This window comes from Phocoena phocoena, chromosome 7 (assembly GCF_963924675.1).
Source record: "Phocoena phocoena chromosome 7, mPhoPho1.1, whole genome shotgun sequence".
NCBI lineage: Eukaryota > Metazoa > Chordata > Mammalia > Artiodactyla > Phocoenidae > Phocoena > Phocoena phocoena.
Window position 1 is genome coordinate 108,702,300 of NC_089225.1, and position 21,896 is coordinate 108,724,195.

At 53.7% G+C, this 21,896-nt stretch overlaps 1 protein-coding gene across 1 annotated transcript in view; it reads left to right on the forward strand.

Annotated features, from left to right (window-relative positions):
• Positions 1 to 21,896, forward strand: part of DGKD (diacylglycerol kinase delta) — a 107,955-nt gene that overhangs the window by 85,863 nt on the left and 196 nt on the right. The window contains exons 16-29 of the mRNA XM_065880098.1: positions 1,440 to 1,601; positions 2,407 to 2,535; positions 3,727 to 3,823; positions 6,043 to 6,153; positions 7,829 to 7,925; positions 8,067 to 8,174; positions 9,124 to 9,237; positions 10,253 to 10,387; positions 10,653 to 10,804; positions 11,747 to 11,858; positions 11,943 to 12,035; positions 12,947 to 13,066; positions 19,918 to 20,035; positions 21,140 to 21,270. Coding sequence (XP_065736170.1) covers positions 1,440 to 1,601; positions 2,407 to 2,535; positions 3,727 to 3,823; positions 6,043 to 6,153; positions 7,829 to 7,925; positions 8,067 to 8,174; positions 9,124 to 9,237; positions 10,253 to 10,387; positions 10,653 to 10,804; positions 11,747 to 11,858; positions 11,943 to 12,035; positions 12,947 to 13,066; positions 19,918 to 20,035; positions 21,140 to 21,270 — 1,679 coding nt within the window. The remainder of the gene's footprint in view (positions 1 to 1,439; positions 1,602 to 2,406; positions 2,536 to 3,726; positions 3,824 to 6,042; positions 6,154 to 7,828; positions 7,926 to 8,066; positions 8,175 to 9,123; positions 9,238 to 10,252; positions 10,388 to 10,652; positions 10,805 to 11,746; positions 11,859 to 11,942; positions 12,036 to 12,946; positions 13,067 to 19,917; positions 20,036 to 21,139; positions 21,271 to 21,896) is intronic.

The window sequence follows — 21,896 nt, forward strand, 5'->3', positions numbered from 1 at the left end:
GGACCCCCAAACCCAGGGTGGAGAGGGGCTCCAGGGGCCCCCGCTCTGGAGATGCTTGTGGATGAGCTGCTTCTAGAGGCTTCCTTGTGACCTCCAAACCAGCCGCAGGGCTGTAGCTGTCCGGCTGTGGCGGGGGGGTGGGGGTTGGCTTGTAACAGTCGTGCGTTTGTACAGCCCCTTTTCTCACTGGTAGCATTTTTGCCCACTACCATCCTTTCTTTCTTCCCCCCCTTAATTTTGCTTCTGCCTTTTTTGTTGGCAAACATGACTTCAGCCTTTCATTCCTGACATGTGAAATTTCAGTTTCTCTGGGGTTTGTCAGAGGGCGTGGGGACGGCGCCTGAACTCAGGTTAAAGGGAGAAAAAACTTCCAATAAAAAGATGTAAAACTACCCTCTACCTCTGGCCGGGCCCAGCCTGTCGTGCCCTGACCGTGGTGGGGCAGCCTGTGACGATTTATTTCAGTTTTTGCAGGACATTCAGGTATTGAAAGGGAGGGGGAAAAAAAAGACCAAAAAAAGAAAAAAAGAAGGTGTGATTTTGAAATTGAAAAGGACACTGAAAGCTTTCATTTTATAACATTATGTGCAGATTGTATTTAAAGCAGAAATATTTAAGACAATTGTAACCCTATAAAGCTGATGAAATATTAAAACAAGACAAAATACTTTTAACAGAAAGAAAAAAAAAAGGCGGGGGGTGGGGGGCGTCTGTGCTGTGGTGTCCGAGGCAGGCGCCAGCTGCAGTGGTCGAGGGGCCCGGGGCCTGGACAGGTCATCGGCCCTGGTGTCCAGGATGCCACTGCTGACTGTCCTTAGTCGGCCTGGGGGAGAGAGGCACCCCCGCATAGGGTTAGAGACTCGCCCAGTCGATCGCTCCCTTTTCATAGACTCTGTTTGCTAAGCTTTGAAGAGAACGCTGTAAAACCACAGTGACCTGTGAACTTCATTACCTCCACCCTCACCCAGACCCTGAGATCCTCCCCAGCAAGTTTTCTTGTCTTCTCTCTCGGTACCTTCAGAAAGCATCTCATACCTCTTCCGCTCTCATCAGACCCTTTTCTCTCTGAGCAGATCGACCTGCTGCTTCTTACAGTGAGAACAGTGAGGTCGTGAGCTGCCCCTGCGCACTGGCGGGTGCACTGTTCCCTCCGGGCTGCGCGCGCTCTCGCTCGTTACTCCCCTCCCCTCTGTCTCTCCCAGCCCTCGGCCCTCCTCCCCAGCCAGCTGGCACGAGTGTCCCGGTGCCCTGTGAGCCGGGGCCGGGGAGAAAGTGGGACGGGTCGGAGCTTCGGGTCTAAGCCTTCAGCCGAGGAGACGTTTGAAGGGAGATGAGTGAGATGAGGAGGGGGTCCGCGTCCAGTGGGAGCCCCGCCAGCCCGGCGATGCCTGTGGGGTAACGTCCGTGCGCTCAGCCGCAAATACCCTTGCCTTGCACAGCTGTGGACGAGCAGAACGCCCAGACCCAAGAGCACGAGGGGTTCATCTTAGGTCTCTCCGAGTCGGAGGAGAAGAAGGACCTGAAGTCTGACGACAGAGCGTGCCACGGCGAGGGCCACGGCGAGGGCCACGGCGCTGCTAAGGGCAGGAGCCTCCGCAGAGGTACAGCGGCCCTCGTGACCCACGGCGCCGCCATCAGGCCTTTTTGTCTGCGCTGCTCAGAAGCTTGCCTTGGGAAGCTTACGGGTGCTTTCTCACGGTTTCTGTGGCCACTTGGAAGTATAAAAAGTCTCAAACAGGCAACCTATCTCACATACCACCTCCTTTCGCCTGGTGCAGGCCTGGCGGGACCCTGGGCAGGGGGCGACCTTGCTGCTGGGGCGGCGCTTCCCTCTGAACCTCCCTGCGTGCCCGGGGTCCTCACCCAGGGCTTGGGGCCTCCTGGCTGCAGCTGGCCACACGCCACGTTTGCTCCAGGTGGTAAGGGACCACCCAGCTGTACGGGCCACCACCTGGGGACCCCTAGCCCTCCTGGAACAGCCCCAACTCTGTGCGGCCCCCCTCGCTCGTGGCCTTTACGAGCCACCGGGAGATCCTGTCCCAGAGTTTCCTCCACCACGTTCCTGTGCAGGACTCCCCTCTGCCCGTGCACAGACCCCGCGGCCCGACTGCGGTTGCAGGCCGCCCCTCCCCCTCCCTGGCCTCATCAGGTCACCTCACATCACCGCGGCCCCAGCCCCTCGGGCCTGTGTCTCTTTGGCGGGTGCCCGAGCCCGCTCGCCTCTGCATCCCCTTTCTTGTTTCCCCTCCTTGCTCGCTGCCTCGCTCCTCGTCTTGCACACTCGGCCGTGGCTGGTGGCGCTTGTGCCCACTCCTCGCTTCCCTTGGCCCCCCTCCGCCTGCTCCTTTCTCTGATGAACGCTGCGGGTAGCTCAGTCGCGTTCTGTTTTCTGTTCTGTTCTCATAGTGTCCAAATCCCCGTGTGAAAAGCTGATAAGCAAAGGAAGCTTGTCCCTGGGCGGTTCTGCCTCTCTTCCTTCGCAGTCAGGAAACCGGGACAGCCTGCCAGCGCTGAACACGAAGATCCTGTTCCCGAGTGAGTGCGGCACCGCACTGTGTGTCTGGGGGAGGGGCGCAGGCAGGGTGCTCAGCTTTCCAGCTCAGCGCCCAGCTGTCGCTCTGCCTGGCAGTAGTCTGAGGGGTTAACGAGACCAGGCCCCTGTCTTCCAGGAGTTCGTAGGTCCATGGGAAAGATAGGCAGAGTTATGTCACGGTATGAAAAGTGCTCTTGTTTATTACAAAGAGCAGACGGCGTTCAAATCGTTGCCCTGGGGTCCCAGGAAGATGTCACTGAGGAGGTGATACTCGAGCTGGGTGCTGATGGGTAAATAGGGGTTGGGCTGAGTGAAGAGGGAAGGGCCGGCAGGTGGTGACGGGGAGCTGGTGGATCACCCCTTTGTTTCCAGCATGATTGCAGAAGGAGCAGTCATGCTGGCCACCGGGAGAGTCGGGCCCAGCCCCCTTGCCTTGTCTTCATTTCGCCCAGGATCATGTCAGGGCAGCTCCTGTTGCTTCTTCCCTCAGGGGGAGTCACGATAACACTCTGTGTCTGTAGTAGGAGGGAATGGTCCCTTGACCAGCTTCCTGAGGCCGCTTCGTGAGGCCTGCTGGGCAAAAGCTAGAGCACACGCTGCTCCTGTAAGTGATTGGCAATTGCTAGGTGAATCTCATTTGAATAGAAAGAAAATTGCAGAAGCTCTAGGGAAAAGAGGCTGAGACAGATTCGGTTAATAAGCAGCAAAGATGTTACTGGAAGGGATGGATTGGCAGAATGTTCAAAAGCAGGGCTCCATCTCAGCCTTACTGTTTATAATTTAAACTTTTAAAATTGGTGCAGGTATCTTGAGGGTTCTGGTCACCTGGAGGGTTCCTTGTTTAACCTTTTCTCATGAATTTAGCTTTATAAAGTTGTATGGCTAGACCCTACGATTAGTTGCAGTAGGGATCATTTTGGTGGAGTTTCTTAAATTAGTGAGATCTTTGTAAGCTCTTTTCTGATGTGTCTCATAGGTGTTGGTTACCACCTGGTGTTCATTTTTGTTCTGTGAATATGGATTTTGCCCTGAGACTATTAATTGTCAGAGTTTGGACATTTTTATGCGGTATTTTAGAAACATCTTACTGTAATAACCTTCTGAAGAACATGTGGACCATTAGCCTCAAAGACACGACGGCCTCTTCATTTGGGAGCTGCCAGGCAATGCTGTCTCCTTTTTTTCCCTTACAGATGTTCGCGCCGGGATGTCTGGTTCCTTGCCTGGAGGTTCAGTCATCAGTCGATTATTAATTAATGCCGATCCCTTTAACTCCGAACCAGAAAACCTGTGAGTACGGGGTAAACCATGGGGGCATGTTGTTAGCTGAATGCTGGAGCGTAGAAAACTGGCTTGGAATTAACTAGAGAAATTCGTGAGCAGCTGCCTGGGTGACCCTTTTCCAGCTGGTGTTGGCCAATAAGGAAAACCTAGTAGGTGTGAGGCGTCCGGGACAGAGGGTGGGTTGGGAATGTCTGGGAAGGAAGGCGCCGTCCTGGCGCGTGCCTGACCTTCTGGGGCCTCGGCAGGCTTGGAGACTCTGCCCATGTCCTCGGTCGTCCTCCCCGCGGTCCTCGCTGGCCCTGCGTTGGCGCCGCCTCCTGACTACCTTCCTTCTGGCGGGTCTGCCGCTCCCGTTAGTGTAGCTCCCGGGCTGGAAGCGCCTTCTCGCCGTGCCTGGGGAGATGCTGTCCTCTGGGGAATGAAGTCCCGACGCTGCTCTGCGCGCCAGGTGCTGTGTCCACTGCCCAGCGTCAAAGGCAGTGAGGGCTTTCGCGCAGCTTGTTCTCGTGGGTGTAGAGACCATTGCGGGGACAAATGGTATTTTGAAAGCCCAGCCTTCTAGATTTCCCTTTCTGCTGGCTGATAGCAAGTTCTGGGCAGCTAGTGGCTAGTGGCAGTTGGTTAAAAGTTGTCCACCATGTGTGTCTGGCGTGGTGGGGAGGGTAACAGTGAGAAAGGTGCGGTTCAGAGACTCTGGCTTTCGGGAAGCAGAGCTGCAAGCCTGCACAGTGGCAGCCAGTTTTCCTGCAGGGTGGCCTGGGTTCCCACACCTGCTCCAGTGCTGGCCCGCGTCCTTGTCCCCAGCCTGGCACCACCCTCCTGTCTGCTCCTCACGCCGGGGCCTGTCAAGGCCTGTGGTCCTGACCCTTCCTGAGTTGTTCTCCCCAACAAGGCCAGAGCTGTAGGCTTACATGAGCAGCGCCCACAGAGGCCTCCGGAACTAGATGTGCTGTCTCTTTCTGTCACCTGAGGTCCCTGCATTTCCACACCTGGCAGCGAGGGCTGTGGTCTCTTCCTTCAGGGAGAGGCTTCTCCTTCCCCTGGGGAGACACAAGCTGCTCTCCTCTCCTCCCTCCCCAGCATGGTGTGCCAGGCCTCGTTCACGGGGGTGAGGGGCCAGAAGGAGTCTTACCTGCAGTGGACCTGGGACGTGGGGCTGGGCTGGACATTTTCAAATTGGGGACTTTGCTTTGATTGGGTCTAGGGATGTTTGAGGGACGTTTTGGGATCCAGGGTGTAAGCACGTGTGAGCGTGTGTGCCATGGATGTCATCAGGTTTAACGTTGCTGATGGGAACGTGAGGTGATGCAGCCACTTTTAAGACAGTCTGGCGGTTCCTCAAAACCCAGGGTTTTTGGGCTTCCCTGGTGGCGCAGTGGTTGAGAGTCCGCCTGCCGATGCAGGGGACACAGGTTCGTGCCCCGGTCCGGGAGGATCCCACATGCCGCGGAGCGGCTGGGCCCGTGAGCCATGGCCGCTGAGCCTGTGCGTCTGGAGCCTGTGCTCCGCAACGGGAGAGGCCACAACAGTGAGAGGCCCGCGTACCGCCAAAAACAAACAAACAAACAAACAAAAAACCAGGGTTTCCACGTGGCCCAGCAGGTCCCTTCCTAGGGTTACTCCCAAGAGAAGAGAAAACATGTCCCCACTGAAGCGTGTGTACAAGTGTTCACAAATCATAGCTCAAAAGTGAAGCAGCCCAAAGGTCCATCAGCCAAGGATCCCTGCAGTGGGTCGTCGCTGTTCCCCATTAACCGGGCTGAAGCACTGAACTCAGGTGAACCCAGTGTTCGTGGCGTGAAAACGTGCTCAGTGATGGGAGCCAGACGCAAAGGGCCACATGCTGTGTGACTTCATTTCTAGGAACCATCCAGAATCTGGAAGTCCGCAGAGGACAGAAAGCAGAGTAGTGGTTGCCGGCGCTGGGGAGGGGTTGGGGCTCCTGGCTGAAGGGTGTGGACTTTCTTTTTGGGGTGATGAGCTGTTCTAAAATTGATTGTCGTGACTCTGAATACACGAACAATCACTATGGAGTTGGACATTTTAAATGGGTAAATTGTATGGTATGTGAGTTATATCTCAGTAATGCTGTTACCTCCCCGCCACCCCCCCCCCAAAAAAAACAAAACCAAACAAACAAAAAAACTGAGTTTTGCCCTCAGGAAGAACTGCTTAGAGGCTGGCATGCAGGGTTGTTCTAAATGGCGTGAAACACCCCTTTGCAGAGAGTATTACACAGAGAAGTGCGTCATGAACAATTATTTTGGCATCGGCCTGGATGCGAAGATCTCCCTGGACTTCAACAACAAGCGTGATGAGCACCCAGAGAAGTGCAGGTGGGTGCCGGCTCCTGCGCACGCCTGTCCTTCGGGTCTTGTGGTGGTTTCTCCTTCCGGCCGTGGGGTAATTTCTGGGGTACACAGAGCCCTCAGGCAGAGTACAGACACGGAGCCCGAACGCCTTGTCAGAAAGCGGGGCACATCTGTGTGTCGTGGCCACGGCAGTGGCATCTCCATGTCACCCTCAGGTGGGGTTAGGGCTTGCTCCCCCGCAAGGCCCTCGAGCAGGCAAATGCCACAGGAGAGGCCCCGGGGGGGCGTTTTGCTGGGGGTGTTCAGCTTCTCCCCTAAATCACCACGTATCTCCCCTAAATCACCACGTATCACCACGTGTCTCCCCCTGGCCGGGGAGAGGACGGAGAGAAATGGGAAGGTTTCCTCCTGGCTGAAGTAGAAAGTCCTCTCCTCCGGGGAGACATGACAAGGGAAGAAGGGAGTTGATGTCTCCTGCCCCACCCCGTGGTGACCGTCACCTGGAGGGCAGACTGTTCAGCTGTGACTTTCTAGAACTAGAGGCAGAGAAGCTGGTGTGGAGTTTGGGCGGAGAACAGCCATTGATGCAGGAGGAGGGGTCCCCTTGCTGGAGAGCCTGCAGACCTGCCCCCACCAGGTGCCCTTGTCACTCGGAGGGAGGCGGTCACAGTGACACCCGAGGAGTTGCCCGGCAATCCCCCGACTCCTGTATGGTTGGACCTTTCTCAGAAAACAAAATCAAGCATAAGAACTCAAAAACCTTGGAGCTCTGGGGCTCGAGTGTCAGAAAAGGCTCAGAGGTTCCCAGGGGGCATCCCTGTTACACAGTACATGATGGTAGCCCAAATCATTTGAAGATACCCCTGTTAGTCTGAATACAACTGAAAAGGCATTGAAAAGCATGTAATTTATCAGAGCAGAACAGGTAAGGAGCCAAGGCCACATGTGACATATTTTTAGAAACTTGGGATCCTGGTATATAATCTTCCCTGAGTTTGTATCTTTGAGAAGGTCTCCTTAGAAAATGCGACTTCTACAAATCTACCCTTAAAAAGTAATTGGGAACTTCGGCAAAGAGGCGTTTACCAAGGGCCACTGCCATGTACGTTATAGAGCTAAAGGGTGGGAACAAGTAGAGACCCGTCAAAGGGGTTAATTCAGCGAGTGCTGGTGGGAAGTGCCCCACTGTGGTCATTCGTGCTCAGGACACAGGGCGGTGCTCTCCGTGCAGGGTGAAGTGCACAGTTACCGCTATTTCAGCTGTAAATCAAGTTCCTAAGGAAATACACTGAAGCATTTATCATCAGTACTTACAGATGTGGGGATTGTGAATTCTCCTTTGTGCTTTTCTGCCCTTTCCAAATTTTCTGTGGTAAGCATAATTTTATAGCTGGAAAAAAATTGTGATTTATACGTTTTTTTTGTGAGGTTCTGTAATATCTTACCTTTTTTACCTCTCAGGGTATGATTACTTTCTTGGCAGTGTTACTCTTTAGCAGAATTCCTGGTCAGTGAATATATCTCTTTAGCCCGTCTCGCGTGGACATGTGACAAGGGCATGTCCTCCTCATCTTAACGGTGTCGCTGCTGGCAGTGATTGCCCGGTGTGACCCATTTTTGATGAGGTCGCAGCAAGGGCCGTAGGTAGCTGTGTAGAGAAAGCTGAGACCCACGTCAGTCCTTTGCTTTCCACCCCTAGGAGTCGAACCAAGAACATGATGTGGTACGGAGTCCTCGGCACCAGAGAGCTGCTGCACAGAACCTACAAGAACCTGGAGCAGAAGGTCCTGCTGGAGGTGAGCAGGCGGCCCCCTGCCGGCGCCTCTGCTGACCCAGTGGCCCCTCGGCCTTAGCCCAGGGCGGTGTGCTGGGGGGAGGGAGCCCCCGGCTGAAGCCTGGATCTCTCTTCTCTCCTTTCATGCATTTTTACCGCTCAGTGTGACGGACGACCCATCCCACTGCCCAGTCTCCAGGGAATTGCTGTCCTCAACATTCCCAGCTATGCTGGAGGGACCAACTTCTGGGGGGGCACCAAGGAGGACGATGTACGTACGGGGGTGCTGGGTGGCGTGGGCCTGAGCTCAGGGAAGGGGATGGGGGTGGGGTCCCGAGAGGCGGCCCCTTCGGGAGCCATGGTGGAGCCTCCCGCTCTGGGGGTGCTCTGTCAGTGAGGCGGAGGGACGGGTGGAGCGGGGCCCCTGTGCCGGCAGCGGGGGCACAGCGGAGAGCAAGGCAGGCAGGCCCCACTTCCGTGGCCTCGACAAAGGGATGCCAGGCAGGACAGGTGTGGCTTGGAATCAAGGCCCATATCTGGGAAGGCTCCTAGGAGGAGGGACACCTACACTGAGACCTGAGGGTGATGTGGGGTTGGACAGGTCAGGTGGGTATGGGGCAGGAGGAGGGAGCAGCGTATATGAAGCCTTGGCGGCCAGGCAGGGCCGGGTGCGGACAGGAGGCTCGCTGGTGTGTGCGTGCTGGGCGGAGCACGGAGAGGTCAGAGCTCCCGTGGGGCCGTGTAAGCCAGGGAGGAGTTTGGAATTTATGCCGAGAACTCTGGGGGCATTGATAGGTTTTAACCAGGGGCCTGACTTCCTTCGTACATAATAGCTAATAAAAACAGTTGACACCGGCTGCACACTGAGCGTGTGCCAGTCCTTCTCAGCACTGTGCCTGTTGACGGCCCTCGTGAGAACCTGTGAGGAACGTACCTGTGTTAGGCCCATTTTACAGATGAGGGAACCCAGGTAGAGAGACAGTAACTTGCCCAAGCTCCCACGCTAGTGAGTGGCAGGCCTGGGGTTTGATCTCAGGCAGCTGCTCTCAGGCTCTGACGTGGAGACCCGTCAGCAAGTGTTCACCCCGTAGCTTCTCCTACTAGTGGGCCTGTCGGGCTCTCGCCAATGCAGCGGCCCCCAGGTGAGAAAGATGCGCGTGGTGGGGGGCGTGTTCAGGGAAGCTGGGAGCAGAGGTCAGCTCTAACGCCGGCCCTTCCAGACCTTTGCAGCCCCGTCGTTCGATGACAAGATCTTGGAGGTGGTCGCAGTGTTCGGCAGCATGCAGATGGCCGTCTCCCGTGTCATAAAGCTGCAGCATCACCGAATCGCTCAGGTACCGCCGTGGTCCTGGAGGTGGGAGGGGCCTGGGTGGAGCTGTGGCTCACGCACGTTTGGGGCAGCAGGCCTGGCCCAGAGCCGCGCTCTCGAGATAAATGGGCCCCCGGGGTGCAGAGCCCAGGGGAGTAGGCACTTTTCCAGGATTGCCCTGGCCTCCCCCTGGTCCAGAGCCTGCTCTCACCTGCCGTGTTTTGACAATTAAAAAATACTTTCGAAACTGGGGCTGGCTTGTATCCTCCCTGAGCTCCCTCCCTGACTCACTCTGTGGGTACCATCTGTGTCCTGCCCACCCCTGCTGAGGTGGGGTGAGATGAGACGGGCCTGGCTGACCTTGGCCCCTGGGCCTACAGCTCTTAGAAGCCACAGCCTGAGTCTGGGAACAGAGGCTGAGTGCATGGCCTCGCCCGGCTGCTCGGAGGCCTGGCTAGCGGGTGGCAGGGTGGGTTCTCATCCAGTACTTCTGGTAATGGGTTGGGAAGTGTGTGTCTGTCGGTGGGGTTGGGGAGGGCGATGTTCTCAGGCACAGAGATGGGGAGTTCATGCTCCCCTGAACCCCAGTCCTTTCTGTCCCCACCATGAGCTGCTTGAATTTCACAATTTTAATTCCTTGGCAGTATTTTTTGTTGAAAAGAGGAGCACTTGTTAGATGTTTGCTCTGTTCTGGGAGTGTCCTCACGTGCCCAGGGACCCAGCAGCTCTTGGTGGTCATGTGTCCCCGCCCTGGGCCTGGTGCTGGTGTCTGAGCACTGAGTTCCTGCACTGTGATCACAGATGGCGGTGCTGGGTGCAGGGCAGGGGGAGCGGGGTGGGGCACACCCCCTGGGCTCCATGAGCTGCGCCCTAGGTGGGGATGCTCTGACCCCAGAGGCTGGGTGGGGCGCGGGGTATGGTGTCACCCCAGGGGCCAGCCAGCCAGTGCAGGGGTGTGTAGGGCAGGACGGTGCCTGTGGTGCTGACAGCGCTTGAAGGCTCCTGGGTGCAGCTTGGTGACGGCTGTGATGTTTGCTCAGTGTCGCACGGTGAAGATCTCCATCCTGGGGGATGAGGGCGTACCTGTGCAGGTGGACGGAGAGGCCTGGATCCAGCCACCAGGGTACATTCGGATTATCCACAAGAACCGGGCACAGACGCTCACCAGGGATCGGGTAAGACAGACTGCCTGTGGCTCACATGTGCCCCTTCTAGGAGAAGACCTGGAGTTTTTAACGTTTTGTTCCAGGAATTTATTTATTTTTTTTGAAGGTTAAGATTAAGTGAACAGGGCTCTAATTTCTAGAACCGATCCCTCTCCCCCCAGCGTTAAAAAGAATGTCTCCCTTTCTAGCCGGTTATCCCGCTAGTGTCCCAGCAGTGCTTGTTTTTAGATGTGTGCTCGCAGGAGAGAGTGTAACACTGGCTTCCGCGCTCTAGGCCTTTGAGAACACCCTGAAGTCCTGGGAGGACAAGCAGAAGTGTGAGCTGCCCCGCCCTCCATCTTTCTCTCTGCACCCGGAGATCCTGTCCGAGGAGGAAGCCAACCAGATGGACCAGTTTGGGCAGGCAGCGGGGGCCCTCATCCACAGGTGGGTGCCGCCTTCCCTCCGTGGTCCACTCCTCCGCGAGAGCGCCCGGGCCCCCTGACGTCACTGGGACGACCCAGGTCCGTGGCTGGGCCGCAGGCGTTGAGATGCCCCTGCCGGGTCTTACGTGCCTTCTGCTCCTTCACGAGGGCTCGGCCCGGTTTCTGCTAACCCCGGGCTTTGGTATTTTCACTGACCGTCTTCCAGGGATTACTCGGGGTTTATACAGGTGGGAGCTTCACACCACAGGCGTTTTCAGAGGCAGCTCATAGGTTTTACAGCCTATCCCGGATCTCTAAGAATAGTACCCCTCCTGCCTCCTTTAGTCCCCAGAGAGCGGGTTTGCTCTTAAGAAGCAGACCTTGTAGTTATTTTGAAAAAACAAAAGCCAACAGCCAAAGGCGTTTCCTTCTACTCTGGACCTTCCAGCACGGTAGTCGTTGCTCTGCCCGCTGTCCATTCTCCCCGCCCCCCGCTGTGTCCACCCACCTGGCTCCAGCATGGCCCTTCCGCCTGGTGACCTCTTGGTGGCCACATCCGCTGACCCCCTTCAGCCGCTGTCTGGCGGTGTCTTTGCATTGTGCCTCCCCTCCCCCTGCTGGGAGCTGTGCGCAGGCCGGGGGCCCCTCCATGGCCGTCTAGCTTCTTCCTGGCTTTCTCCTCCTCTGCCTCCTGCTACTTACCCGCTCGCTGTTTTACAAGGTGTAGGTCTCATTTTGGGCATTACCTCCTTGGCTGAGTTTCTAGAAAAGTTTGGGATTTTGTTGTCAGATTTCCCATTTAAGGCCTCCTCCGCCACCGGCCAGGAAGCGATCGGCCGTCACGGGTCACCACGGGCAAGTCGTGGTCTTGTCGGCCCTCTGGGCCGAACCTGGGCTTGTGTTCCAGCAAGGCGACTCGCAGGCTGCTGCTCTCCGGTCTGATGAGCGCCGTGTCTCCCTCCAGCATCCGGGAAGCAGCGCGGTCCCACCGAGACGTGGAGCAGGAGCTCGCCCACGCCGTCAACGCCAGCTCCAAGGCCATGGACCGGGTGTACGGCAAGCCCAGGGCTGCAGAGGTGCCTGCGCTTTTCCAGCCTTTCTCCTGTGGGCCCCTTTCGCCCTCGGGACGTCTCCACCGTGTCTGTTCTGGTTCCTCCCAGGGGCTGAGCTGCAGCTTCGTGCTGGAGATGGTGAATAACGTCAGAGCTCTGCGCAGCGAGACGGAGCTGTTGCTGGCGGGGAAGCTGGCCCTGGTGAGCTGGGGGGCCGCTTACTGTGCGCACAGAGGGCAGCCCACCTCAGCCCAGGATCCCCGGCCTTGAGAATTCTAGGCCCCCCGTCGGAGGGGCCTCAGAGGCCATCTGAGCTGACGGTGTGGTGATGCTCAAGCCCTCTGGCCGCATCTCGCCACGTCATCTCCAGGGTGTCCGAGACTGGCGGACGGGACCTCCTGTATCGTAGATGGCGCTCTGCGCCAGACCCCCCAGGTGTGCGGCCACCGCCGTGGCCAGGCTGGCCGGCCTTTTCCCCGCACCCAGAGTCGGCTGCCTTCCTCGCTCAGCCCTGCAACCTGGCGGATGAGTCAGCCCTGCGGAGGCGTGCGGCTAGAGTTCGAGTGAACCGCAGAAGCTAGCTCAGGGCAGACCTGAGAGAGCACCTGGCCAACCTCCTTGTTTTAAAAAACGAGGAGGTGGGAGGTCAAGGAGGCGAAGTCACTAGAGAAATGCCCTAAGAGTCCAGTTCCACACTCTCATTCCAAAGTACTGCGCTGTCCTGACACATTCCAGCTGCTGCGTCCGTGGCCCCACCATACTTCCTGCGCTCTGGTGCAGGCGGGCTGCTCCCCCACTTCCGAGAAAGGGTCCCGAGGAAACCAGAGCAGGTGACCTGTCAGCCCTGCTGTTGCGATTTTAGACAAGCTGGGTCTCCCCCATCATTTACGAGAGGAGAGTTTAATTCTCTCACCCGACACTACTTACGAGGGGAGGTTCTGAGTCTGGCCCTTAAGTGGCGTTCTGGGACTCAGTTTCCTTGCAAGTTTTTAGAAAACTCTCTGAGAGCAGCCCAGCCCCTGGAGCAGACCTCAGGTCTGGGTGGGGCTCTGCCATGGCCCCAGCTCCCTGCCGGTAACCAGCTGTGTCTCTTCCCTCCCTGCCTGGAGCAGCAGTTGGATCCCCCTCAGAAGGAACGGCTCACAGCTGCCCTCGTCGAGATGGACCAGCAGCTCAGGAAGCTGGCAGACACCCCCTGGCTGTGCCAGCCCATGGAGCCTGGTGATGAAGAGGTATGTGGGTCACAGGGCTTCAGCGCTGTGTCCCTGGACACAGTGGCGCTCCCTTCAGTGCCTGAACTCACGTGCTCTGTGCAGCTTTGGGATTAAGATGGTGTTGGTCCTGCAGCCCCTGATCTGGCCTCCCACACTTCTCTTTTAAGATGCCTTCAAGGCACAGAGATGAACTTCGGCAGGTAGGAAGGAATTGGGAATTGCTGTTAAGAATGACCCTTGGTGACTGGGGCACAAGTTGCCCTCGGCAACAGAACTGCGGGGCTGTCCAGGACATAGGTGGAAAGAAGGCTGAGCCCAGCCCCACTATTTGCCCCCAGTGTGGAGGCACATCGGTTGGCTAAACAGCAACTTCTTGGGAGTTTGTTGTTGACAGGGGCAGAGTTGCTGTGTTCAAATCACAGTCACGCTTTTCTGTTGTACATATTTAGAGATGCCAGCTTGCGCAGGTCTTATAGCTGGGACAACAGATGGGACCTTGGGCATATGCGCCCTGGGGGTAGTGTCTCCTGAAGCAGGAGAGGCAGGAAGAAGGCCCTGGAGAGGCGCTTGTTGTTGAGTGGTTGGTTTTTGCGGGCAGCACCTGGAGAGGGGCAAACCCTAGATGGCCTTCCTCTCAGGGGTGGAACAGAGGTGGGCCAGGAGAAAAGTTCACCAGGTAAAGAACTGCTAGACACATTAGGTGCCCCTGCTGCCGGCTCGATTGTTAGGACCCATGGGCAGCAGTAGGGCGAGGGGACGGGGCCGGCAGTCCAGAGCTCTTCTTGAACATGCAGGCGTTTGTTGACAAATGTGCACCCCACCTGGAAAACTGACTCAGAGGCCTTCCAGCCAAGAAACAAAACTCAGCAACTGAAGAATGAGGACATTTTGGTTCAGAGGGCCAGGCCAAGCTCATCAAAATTTGTAGTTAATTATAAATATAGAAATATCATTTAAAGAAAATTACTAAAACAATAATACGTAATATGTTCAACAAATGTAGCGGTAACCTAGGCCTGTGATTCCCGATTATGTTGTCAAAACCTGTGAAGTGTGGGCAGTGCAGTGGGGAGACAGGAGAGAGGACGTGGATGGGAGTGAGGGCACATTAAGTCCCTCCTCTTATGGTGGAGGAAGGTTCATGAAAGTTCTTGACTTTGATAATTAGAGAAAGGTAGTCAATTATGTTTTAAAAACTTAAATGTAGTTTTAAAGGTAGCTTTTAGTAAAATTGAAAAGGTGTATGTCTTTTTGAATCACCACAAAAGACACAAGCAAAGTGTAGTCTGTATCATAAAAGAAAAGAAGTAGTAAAGATGGAGCTAACAGCATAAAAATAAGAAAATAGGAAATAATATAACTGCTCCTCTTAAAAGCAAATTATTCTTAGATTGTGCTAAAAAAAAAAAGAAATCTAACCAAATACTAGTCACAGGAGCCCAGTTTTCTCTTCCATACCCTCAATAAAAAATTGTGACCCAGAAAGATTAAAAATAAAACAATTTCAAGAAAACACAATAAAAAATCCAAAGTAACAATGTAAAAATAGAATTGCATATACCTAAGGCAGTAAATGATAGAGGATCACTTTATATTGGTAAAAGATAATAACCATATCATTATACTATATATTGTATAATTCTGAGATAAACTTACGATGGTTATAATGATAAAATCTTGTCCTAATATAGTATTTAAATGAGTTGTATTTCCCAATATGTGAGATTTTTTTCTAATAAGTTTTTTGTTATTGATTTTTAACTTAATCTCACTGTGTTCAAAGGCAGTTGTTTGTATGTTACCAGTCCTTTGAAATCTGTTGAAACTTACTTTATGGCCCAAAAGGTGGTCAGTTTTTATAAATGTACCTTATATCCAGTTGTAATTATTTACGTCATTAAGTCCTTACTTTGTTTTTTATTTTTGTGTCTTCTTGATCTGTCAGTTACTGTTGAACTCTCTGACCTGTGAATGTAGATGTCTCCATTTATCCTTGCGGTTTTGTGTATATTTGCTATATGTATTTTGAGGTTATGTTATTGGATGCATACAAGTTTCATCATTATATAAAGACCTTTATTAATTCTTTTTGCTTTCAAATCCACTTGTTTGGTATATTCTTTTTCATACTTTCACTTTCACGCTTTATTTGGAGTGTCGCTCTTATAAATAGCATTGCTAAATTTTGGGTTTTTATTCAGTATAATACTCTGTGTTTTGATTGGAGAGTTCAGTCTATTTACATTTATTATGATCCTGATATTTAGATATATTTTTACCATATTTTATGCTTTCTGTTTGTCCCATTTTTTTTTTTTCTTTGCATTTCTCCTTTTCGATTGATGAGTCTCTCCCTCTTCCCACACAATTCTGGTTGTCCCTCTACTAGTTTGGAAGTATGTACTCTTCTGTCTGTTCTTTTAGTGATGACCCCCCAGATTTTAATCTTTACATGCATAAAATATGTAAAGCTACAACTTCTTGAAATGATAGGAAGCGTCAGAATCCCAATTTTGTAGTGTGAGCTATCCCTATCAGTCCGTGATTAATCACATAAAACAAACTGTCACAACATCTGAACAAAGCAAGTTGATAGAATACGTATATGTAGAATATATATACAAGTATATATCATGCTTCTCTATAGAGAGAATTTTATACTCTGCAAAGAGGGAAAATGCTTTCTTTTCTGTTGCTCATAGGACATTTTGAAAATCTGATCATTTTCTAAACTGGGACTACTACTGATGGTATGAAACTCTCTGTTATCGTTGTAGAAATTGAGAGGAAGCGTTTAGAAACTTTGAAGCACTTGAGAGGGAAACTTTATTTACGTTGAAAATAATAAATTCTTTTTTATAAATTTATTTATTCATTTATTTTTGGCTGCGTTGTATCTTTGTTGCTGCACTTGGGCTTTCTCTGGTTGCAGCGAGCGGGGGCTGCTCTTTGTTGCCGTGCGCGGGCTTCTCATCCGGGTGGCTTCTTGTTGCGGAGCATGGGCTCTAGGCACGCGTGGACTTCAGTAGTTGTGGCACGCGGGCTCAGTAGTTGTGGCTCGCGGGCTCTAGAGCGCAGGCTCAGTAGTTGTGGCACACGGGCTTAGTTGCTCTGCGGCATGTGGGATCTTCCCGGACTAGGGCTTGAACCTGTGTCCCCTGCATTGGCAGGCAGATTCTTAACCACTGCGCCACCAGGGAAGTCCTGATAAAAAAACTGAGGTTTGTATTTTGTATGCCTTTTGGGGGTTTCATTTTTCTAGTAATTTGTTTTACTTTCTTTCATTCAAGTACCAGTACACTATGGAATGGGAATTTTTAACGCTGGTTCTTTTCCAGGGGTAGTTTGAGCAGCACAGCTCTAGACCACAAGGAAACCTCAGATACTAACTCAGAACAGAAATTGTGCCGGCTGTAAACCATGGCCCCTGTGCTCCCAGTGCGCTGCCTTGCGCAGGTGGGTCGCTTCTGCCTCCGTGCAGATTCTTCAGTGAAGACAGGGAGGGCCAGGATTTTCTTTAGTTCACGGGCAGGGTAGCAGCTGCTGCAGTGGGCGGCCCACAGCCTGGTGCCCAGTTGCATGGTGACCAAGCACCTCAGTTTATTTGGGACTGTCAGGTCTTAGTACTAAAAGCCCATGTCTCAGGGATTGTGTGGCTCCAAAGCTTTAAGCCTAAAAGTGTTTTCAGAACAACTATCACCAGATGCCATGCAGCCACCATGGAAACAAACACAGAGCACCACAAGTCCCCCCTGGATGGCTGACCTGAATGCTGCCTGCCTGATGAACCCTCTAAGCCACGTCTAGAGTGGCCCTGGTTTCCAGGGTTCCTAGATGTGGGCTGCTGAGACGGAGCAGATGTTAGTTCTTGCAGTAGTAGGTGGGAAATAGTACCGATGGCACCTGAGGTTTAGTTGCAACACCAGAAACCTTCTGGAACCAGCTGGGGTGGTGTTACTGCAGGCATTCACCCGATGGGGCCTGAGGCCAGAAACCGAGGGCCAGGGGTCCCGGGAGTGAAGGGAAAACCACGCTGGCTCCTGGACTCCTGGCTTCTCCAGCCAACTCCGCTGGTGCCTTCCAGCTCAGTGCTGCCACCCTCTGGGACTCCGGCTCATCCCCCCCATGCAAGGCACCAGGAGGAGGTGAAGTGTGAAGGGCAAAGGGAACCTTGGAGGGGGAGGCACCATATTTCTACTGGCATAAAAATAGGAAAATCATTTATTTGAAAGGAAAAGAAGTGATAGGTCTTTGAGCTGGTTCTTCGAAAGGAAAGTAAAAAAAAAAGTCTCCTCTGGCAGATGTAATGGGGGGGAAATGAACAAAATGATAAGGGGGCTATAACAACAGATACAAGCATTAATCAAGTTACAGCATATACAAAGAAATGACAATGAATCTTACAATCTTGATGAAACTTGATTTTTTCAGAAAATATTTAAATTACACAAATTGAAACCTCAAGATATTTTAAAAGAAATAGTCACAGAACAACTTGAAAAAATAGATTTTACTTCCAAAGAGAAAATGTCAAGGAATATATAATTTCCATATATAAGAAAGTGTCAAAGCTGGAAAAAGATGGACATTGTCCCAGTTCATTTTTTTAAATTGTGGTAGAAAAACACAATTTACCATCTTTGTCATTTTTAAGTGTATAGTTCAAGTAGTGTTGAGTATATTCACATTGTTAGGAAACAGATCTCCAGAACTTTAAACATTTGCGGTATGCGGGCTTCTCACTGTTGTGGCCTCTCCCGTTACGGAGCACAGGCTCCGGATGCGCAGGCTCAGCGGCCATGGCTCACGGGCCCAGCCGCTCCGCGGCATGTGGGATCTTCCCGGACCAGGGCACGAACCCGTGTCCCCTGCATCGGCAGGCGGACTCTCAACCACTGCGCCACCAGGGAAGCCCTAAACATTTCATTTTTAAAAAACCAGCACGTTGGATTCCAGACTTCAGTATTATCAGTAGATCCCCTGAAGTGATTTCTTTAAATCAAATAGTTGATGAAAGAAGTTCTTTATAACAGAATTCTAGCTGGAGTGTAGGATTAAAGCACCATTTTGCGCCCCTGGGGACACGAGATTGATGGAATCAGCAGCTCTGGACCACACGGGGAGTGGGGAGGAGGGAGACGCCCATCAGAGCCAGAGCGCGAGTTTTCCTGCAGGGCAGACACCTGGTTTCTCTACAGGTGGCCCCGAGGAGGAGAGACTGAGCCACAAGAGCTGGGTGTCCCCTGTGAACCCCGTCAGGTTCCTGATTCAGAGGTTTGCTCCAGAGGTTTATCCACACATATCCAGCTGTGAGGATAAACCTTTGGAGCAGTCGGGGAGATCTGATACAAATGGATTCATGAGAGCCAAATGAATTCTTGTTAGTGGTATCAGGTGTGACAGTGGTGCCATGAGTATGTTTTCAGAAGAGTATTCTTAGAGTTGCATACTGAAGTACTTAAGGGTGGAGTAATTTGATGTCTGAAATCTGCTTTTAAAAGGCAGATAACAGGTCGATAATCAGCCACATTCTACTAGTCTCCTCGTCCTACCAGTGGAAGGAAATATGCATATTGAAAAAGTTAGAAGTAAATTTAAAGCTCATGTTTGCATTGAAGAAAGAAATTGTAGAGTCAGGAATCGGATTTCGTGTGGGTTCTGGAGAGTACCTGCCTCACACGTGGCTGCCCCTCCTGCAGGCGGTGCTGAGGAGTGAGGGGCGGCTCGTCTTGGGGCCGGAGAGCCCGTGACTGTGCTGACCGCCCAGGAGCTGGAGTTCTCGCGTGGAGCAGCTGTGCGAGAATGGGCGCTTGATGGTTTTGCCAAGAATAAGACATCTGTGAAAACAAGTTTCTTCAGTACTCACAGTCATTGACTAGAAAATGTCATTGTAAGAGGTCTCTTTCCACGAAGATGACCGTGCAGGGGCATGATGAAGATGGAGGGTCACGACAGTCTGGGTGTGGAGATGCTTAGTATTTCCAGGCTCTAGGTTGGGTGCAATCCCAGTGGAAATGCCGGTGGAGTTTTTTCAGTGCGACCCGATGTCCCCGTCAGATCTGAAAGTGTGTCATAAAGCTGCGCAGTCCTAACTGTGCCGGTCACGGTGGGGATGTAGGTAGACAGGGCCCAGGGGCAGAATCCAGGCCGGCGGGGCCAGGAAGAAAGTGGCACACCTGAAAAATAAGGAAATTACGCTTTATTTGTGAATAGGTTTATACACGTTATCAGAACAGGAACGTGTTTGTGTGTGCACAAAATGCTTTCCTGGCGGAGACCCCTGCCCTAGCTTCTGTGAGAATCAGCAGAGAAGGTCCACAGACCCGTGGGGAAGGGGCAGCGATGGCTCTGCCGTGCCCTGGACTGCTCTGTGGGGAGGTGGCCACCGAGCAGGGACCCCGTCCCCGTGATGTCCCTCTGACTCCCTTCCCTCCTTGATTCTGCCTCAAGGAACAGATCGCGAGGAAACAGTGCAAAGTGCAGGAAAAGCTTTATTTAGAAAGATACTCGTGATACTGATAGTCAGAGCCCGCCAGTGCAACGCTGGAAGAGTGGCTGATAACTTACCAATCTTGATATGGTCCTGATATTTAAATAATGTATAGAGAGCTTTCTAGTCACATGAGAAATAAACACTGTAAAATGAAAAAAAAAAAAGAATATGAAAATAGATACTTATCACTGTGAAACCGCTTTTTAAAGGCATTAAAAATCAGCAATAAACACAAGACTAAAAGTCAAGGAAAAGCCCTGGAATAAGAGTATCAGGAATGACGTGTCTTCCTAGCTCCGTGCCTGTCTGCTCGAGGGGTGGCTGAGGTCTTGGTGAGCCGGGGTCTGACTCTCACAGTTTCTCGTTTGCCACACAGAACGTGATGCTGGATCTTTCCAAGCGCAGCCGCAGCGGTAAATTCCGCCTGGTGACCAAGTTTAAGAAGGAGAAGAATAACAAGAACAGAGAAGCTCGCAGCAGCCTGGGAGCCCCGGGTACCTGCCCTCTGCTGTTCTCCTGGCCACCCGGGCTGTGTGGGGCCCAGGCTCTGCTTTCTCCCTGGCCTTGTGCCCGTCCCCGTCGTCCCGGGGCCACGGCCTCCGGTCATGCCCTGCGCCGACTCGTCTGTGGCTACAGAACTGCACCCCAGCTTTCCCGCTCCACGTGGGAGGCTCACTGGTGTCACGCCCTGCCCTGAACTTGCTCCTGGTGCAGATTCAGGGTGACAGACAGGCCACCGAGCCGCCTGCCTGCGCTAGATTGGGGCGCGAGGTGGGGAGGAGACAGCAGAGGTGACAAGACAGAGACACATCTCACACTCGGGCCACACATTGGCCCCCCTGTGCCTGCTTCCTCTGCGGGGCTGCTCGTCCCCCATTAATCAGTTCATTGATCAAGGCCCCTGCGCCGGGAACCTGGGCTGCCAGTGGCTCTGGGCCGTGAAATCAATAGAAAATGGCACTAAAGGATGTTTCTCCTCTGGGTCAGTAAACTGGGGCTTTAGAATCTCCGTTCAAAGTGTTGGCCCTGAGCACAGCTGCCCCCAGGCTCTCAGGTGCTGGGCGGCCCCAAGCCTGGGTTTGGGGGTGGCATTTGCTGCCAGTAAGGGTAGCTCCCTTTGATTTTTCTTCTTCGCGTGGTTGTCCAGAAATTGGGTTTCTTTGAATGATGGTGGCTCTGACTTCATGGAATCTCTGCGTATGTTTCCCTTCCCGCTGTGGGCTGGAAGTGGAATGGACCCCTCTAGAAGGGAGAGGGAAGCTGACCTCAGCCGCAGTCAGACCCATGTGTCCCTCCTGGCACAGAAGGCTGCCGGTGACCTGGCAGGAACAGACACCAGCTTCTGCGGCAGCTCCCCTTCTCTTTCTGCACAGCCTGGGGCGGCACCTGGGGCTGGGTGGTGGGTGCCTGCCGCTGGGGTGTCTTGGGCGCCTGCTTGCTGGGGTGTCTTGGGCGCCTGCTTGCTGGGGTGTCTTGGGCGCCTGCTTGCTGGGGTGTCTCGGGCGCCGCCTGCTGGGGTGTCTCGGGCGCGGGCCGCCGCCTGCTTTCGCGCTGGGCTCTGGGCACTCATTGCACTCGTGCTTTTCCGTCTCTGACAGTTCACCTCTGGGGCACAGAGGAGGTTGCTGCCTGGCTGGAGCACCTCAGTCTCTGTGAGTATAAGGACATCTTCACGCGGCACGACATCCGGGGCTCAGAGCTCCTGCACCTGGAGCGGAGGGACCTCAAGGTACTTCCACAGCGTCTCCTGGGAAGGCGCACCTGCGCTCCCCGCGGCTCCCCTGTCCCCTCCCTCTGACCTGGCCTTGTCCCAGTGTCAGCAGTCTCCTCACCGTTCTTCTCAGGCCTTTGTGCGTGACCCGGGGTGACGACCTGGGGGTGATGCGACCTGGGGGTGATGCGTGGCGGCTCCCAGATGTGATGTCTCACCTGCTGGGGAGCCTCGCTCTCTTAGCCTAACTGGACAGTGGGCCATGTTAGCGTTAAAAACCCTTTGGGGAATGCAGCCCTGCGCTAGTCAAGCTGAAGTGTTCTCTGTGATGACAGCCATCCGGGTGAAGGGGACCCAGCGGACGGGGTTCCTTCCCCAGTTGGCCGCTTTCTGGCTCCCCCAGTGGCCCCGCTCGCCCGTCTCCCTCCCCTCGGTAGGACGCGGGGCGGCCTGACCCGGGGCTCCCGGAGCTTGGCTCTCTGTGCCGCTCAGGCCGCATCCCGTCCGGAGAGGCTGAGAGGCCGCCGAGGGCGTCGGGACAGTGGCGCCCTTGGGTCGCCTCGCTCGTCTGTGTTTTGCTCCGTGTGCCCTCGACGACTCCCGTCAGGGACCGGGATGTGGCGGGCGGCCGCGGGCTGCTGGTT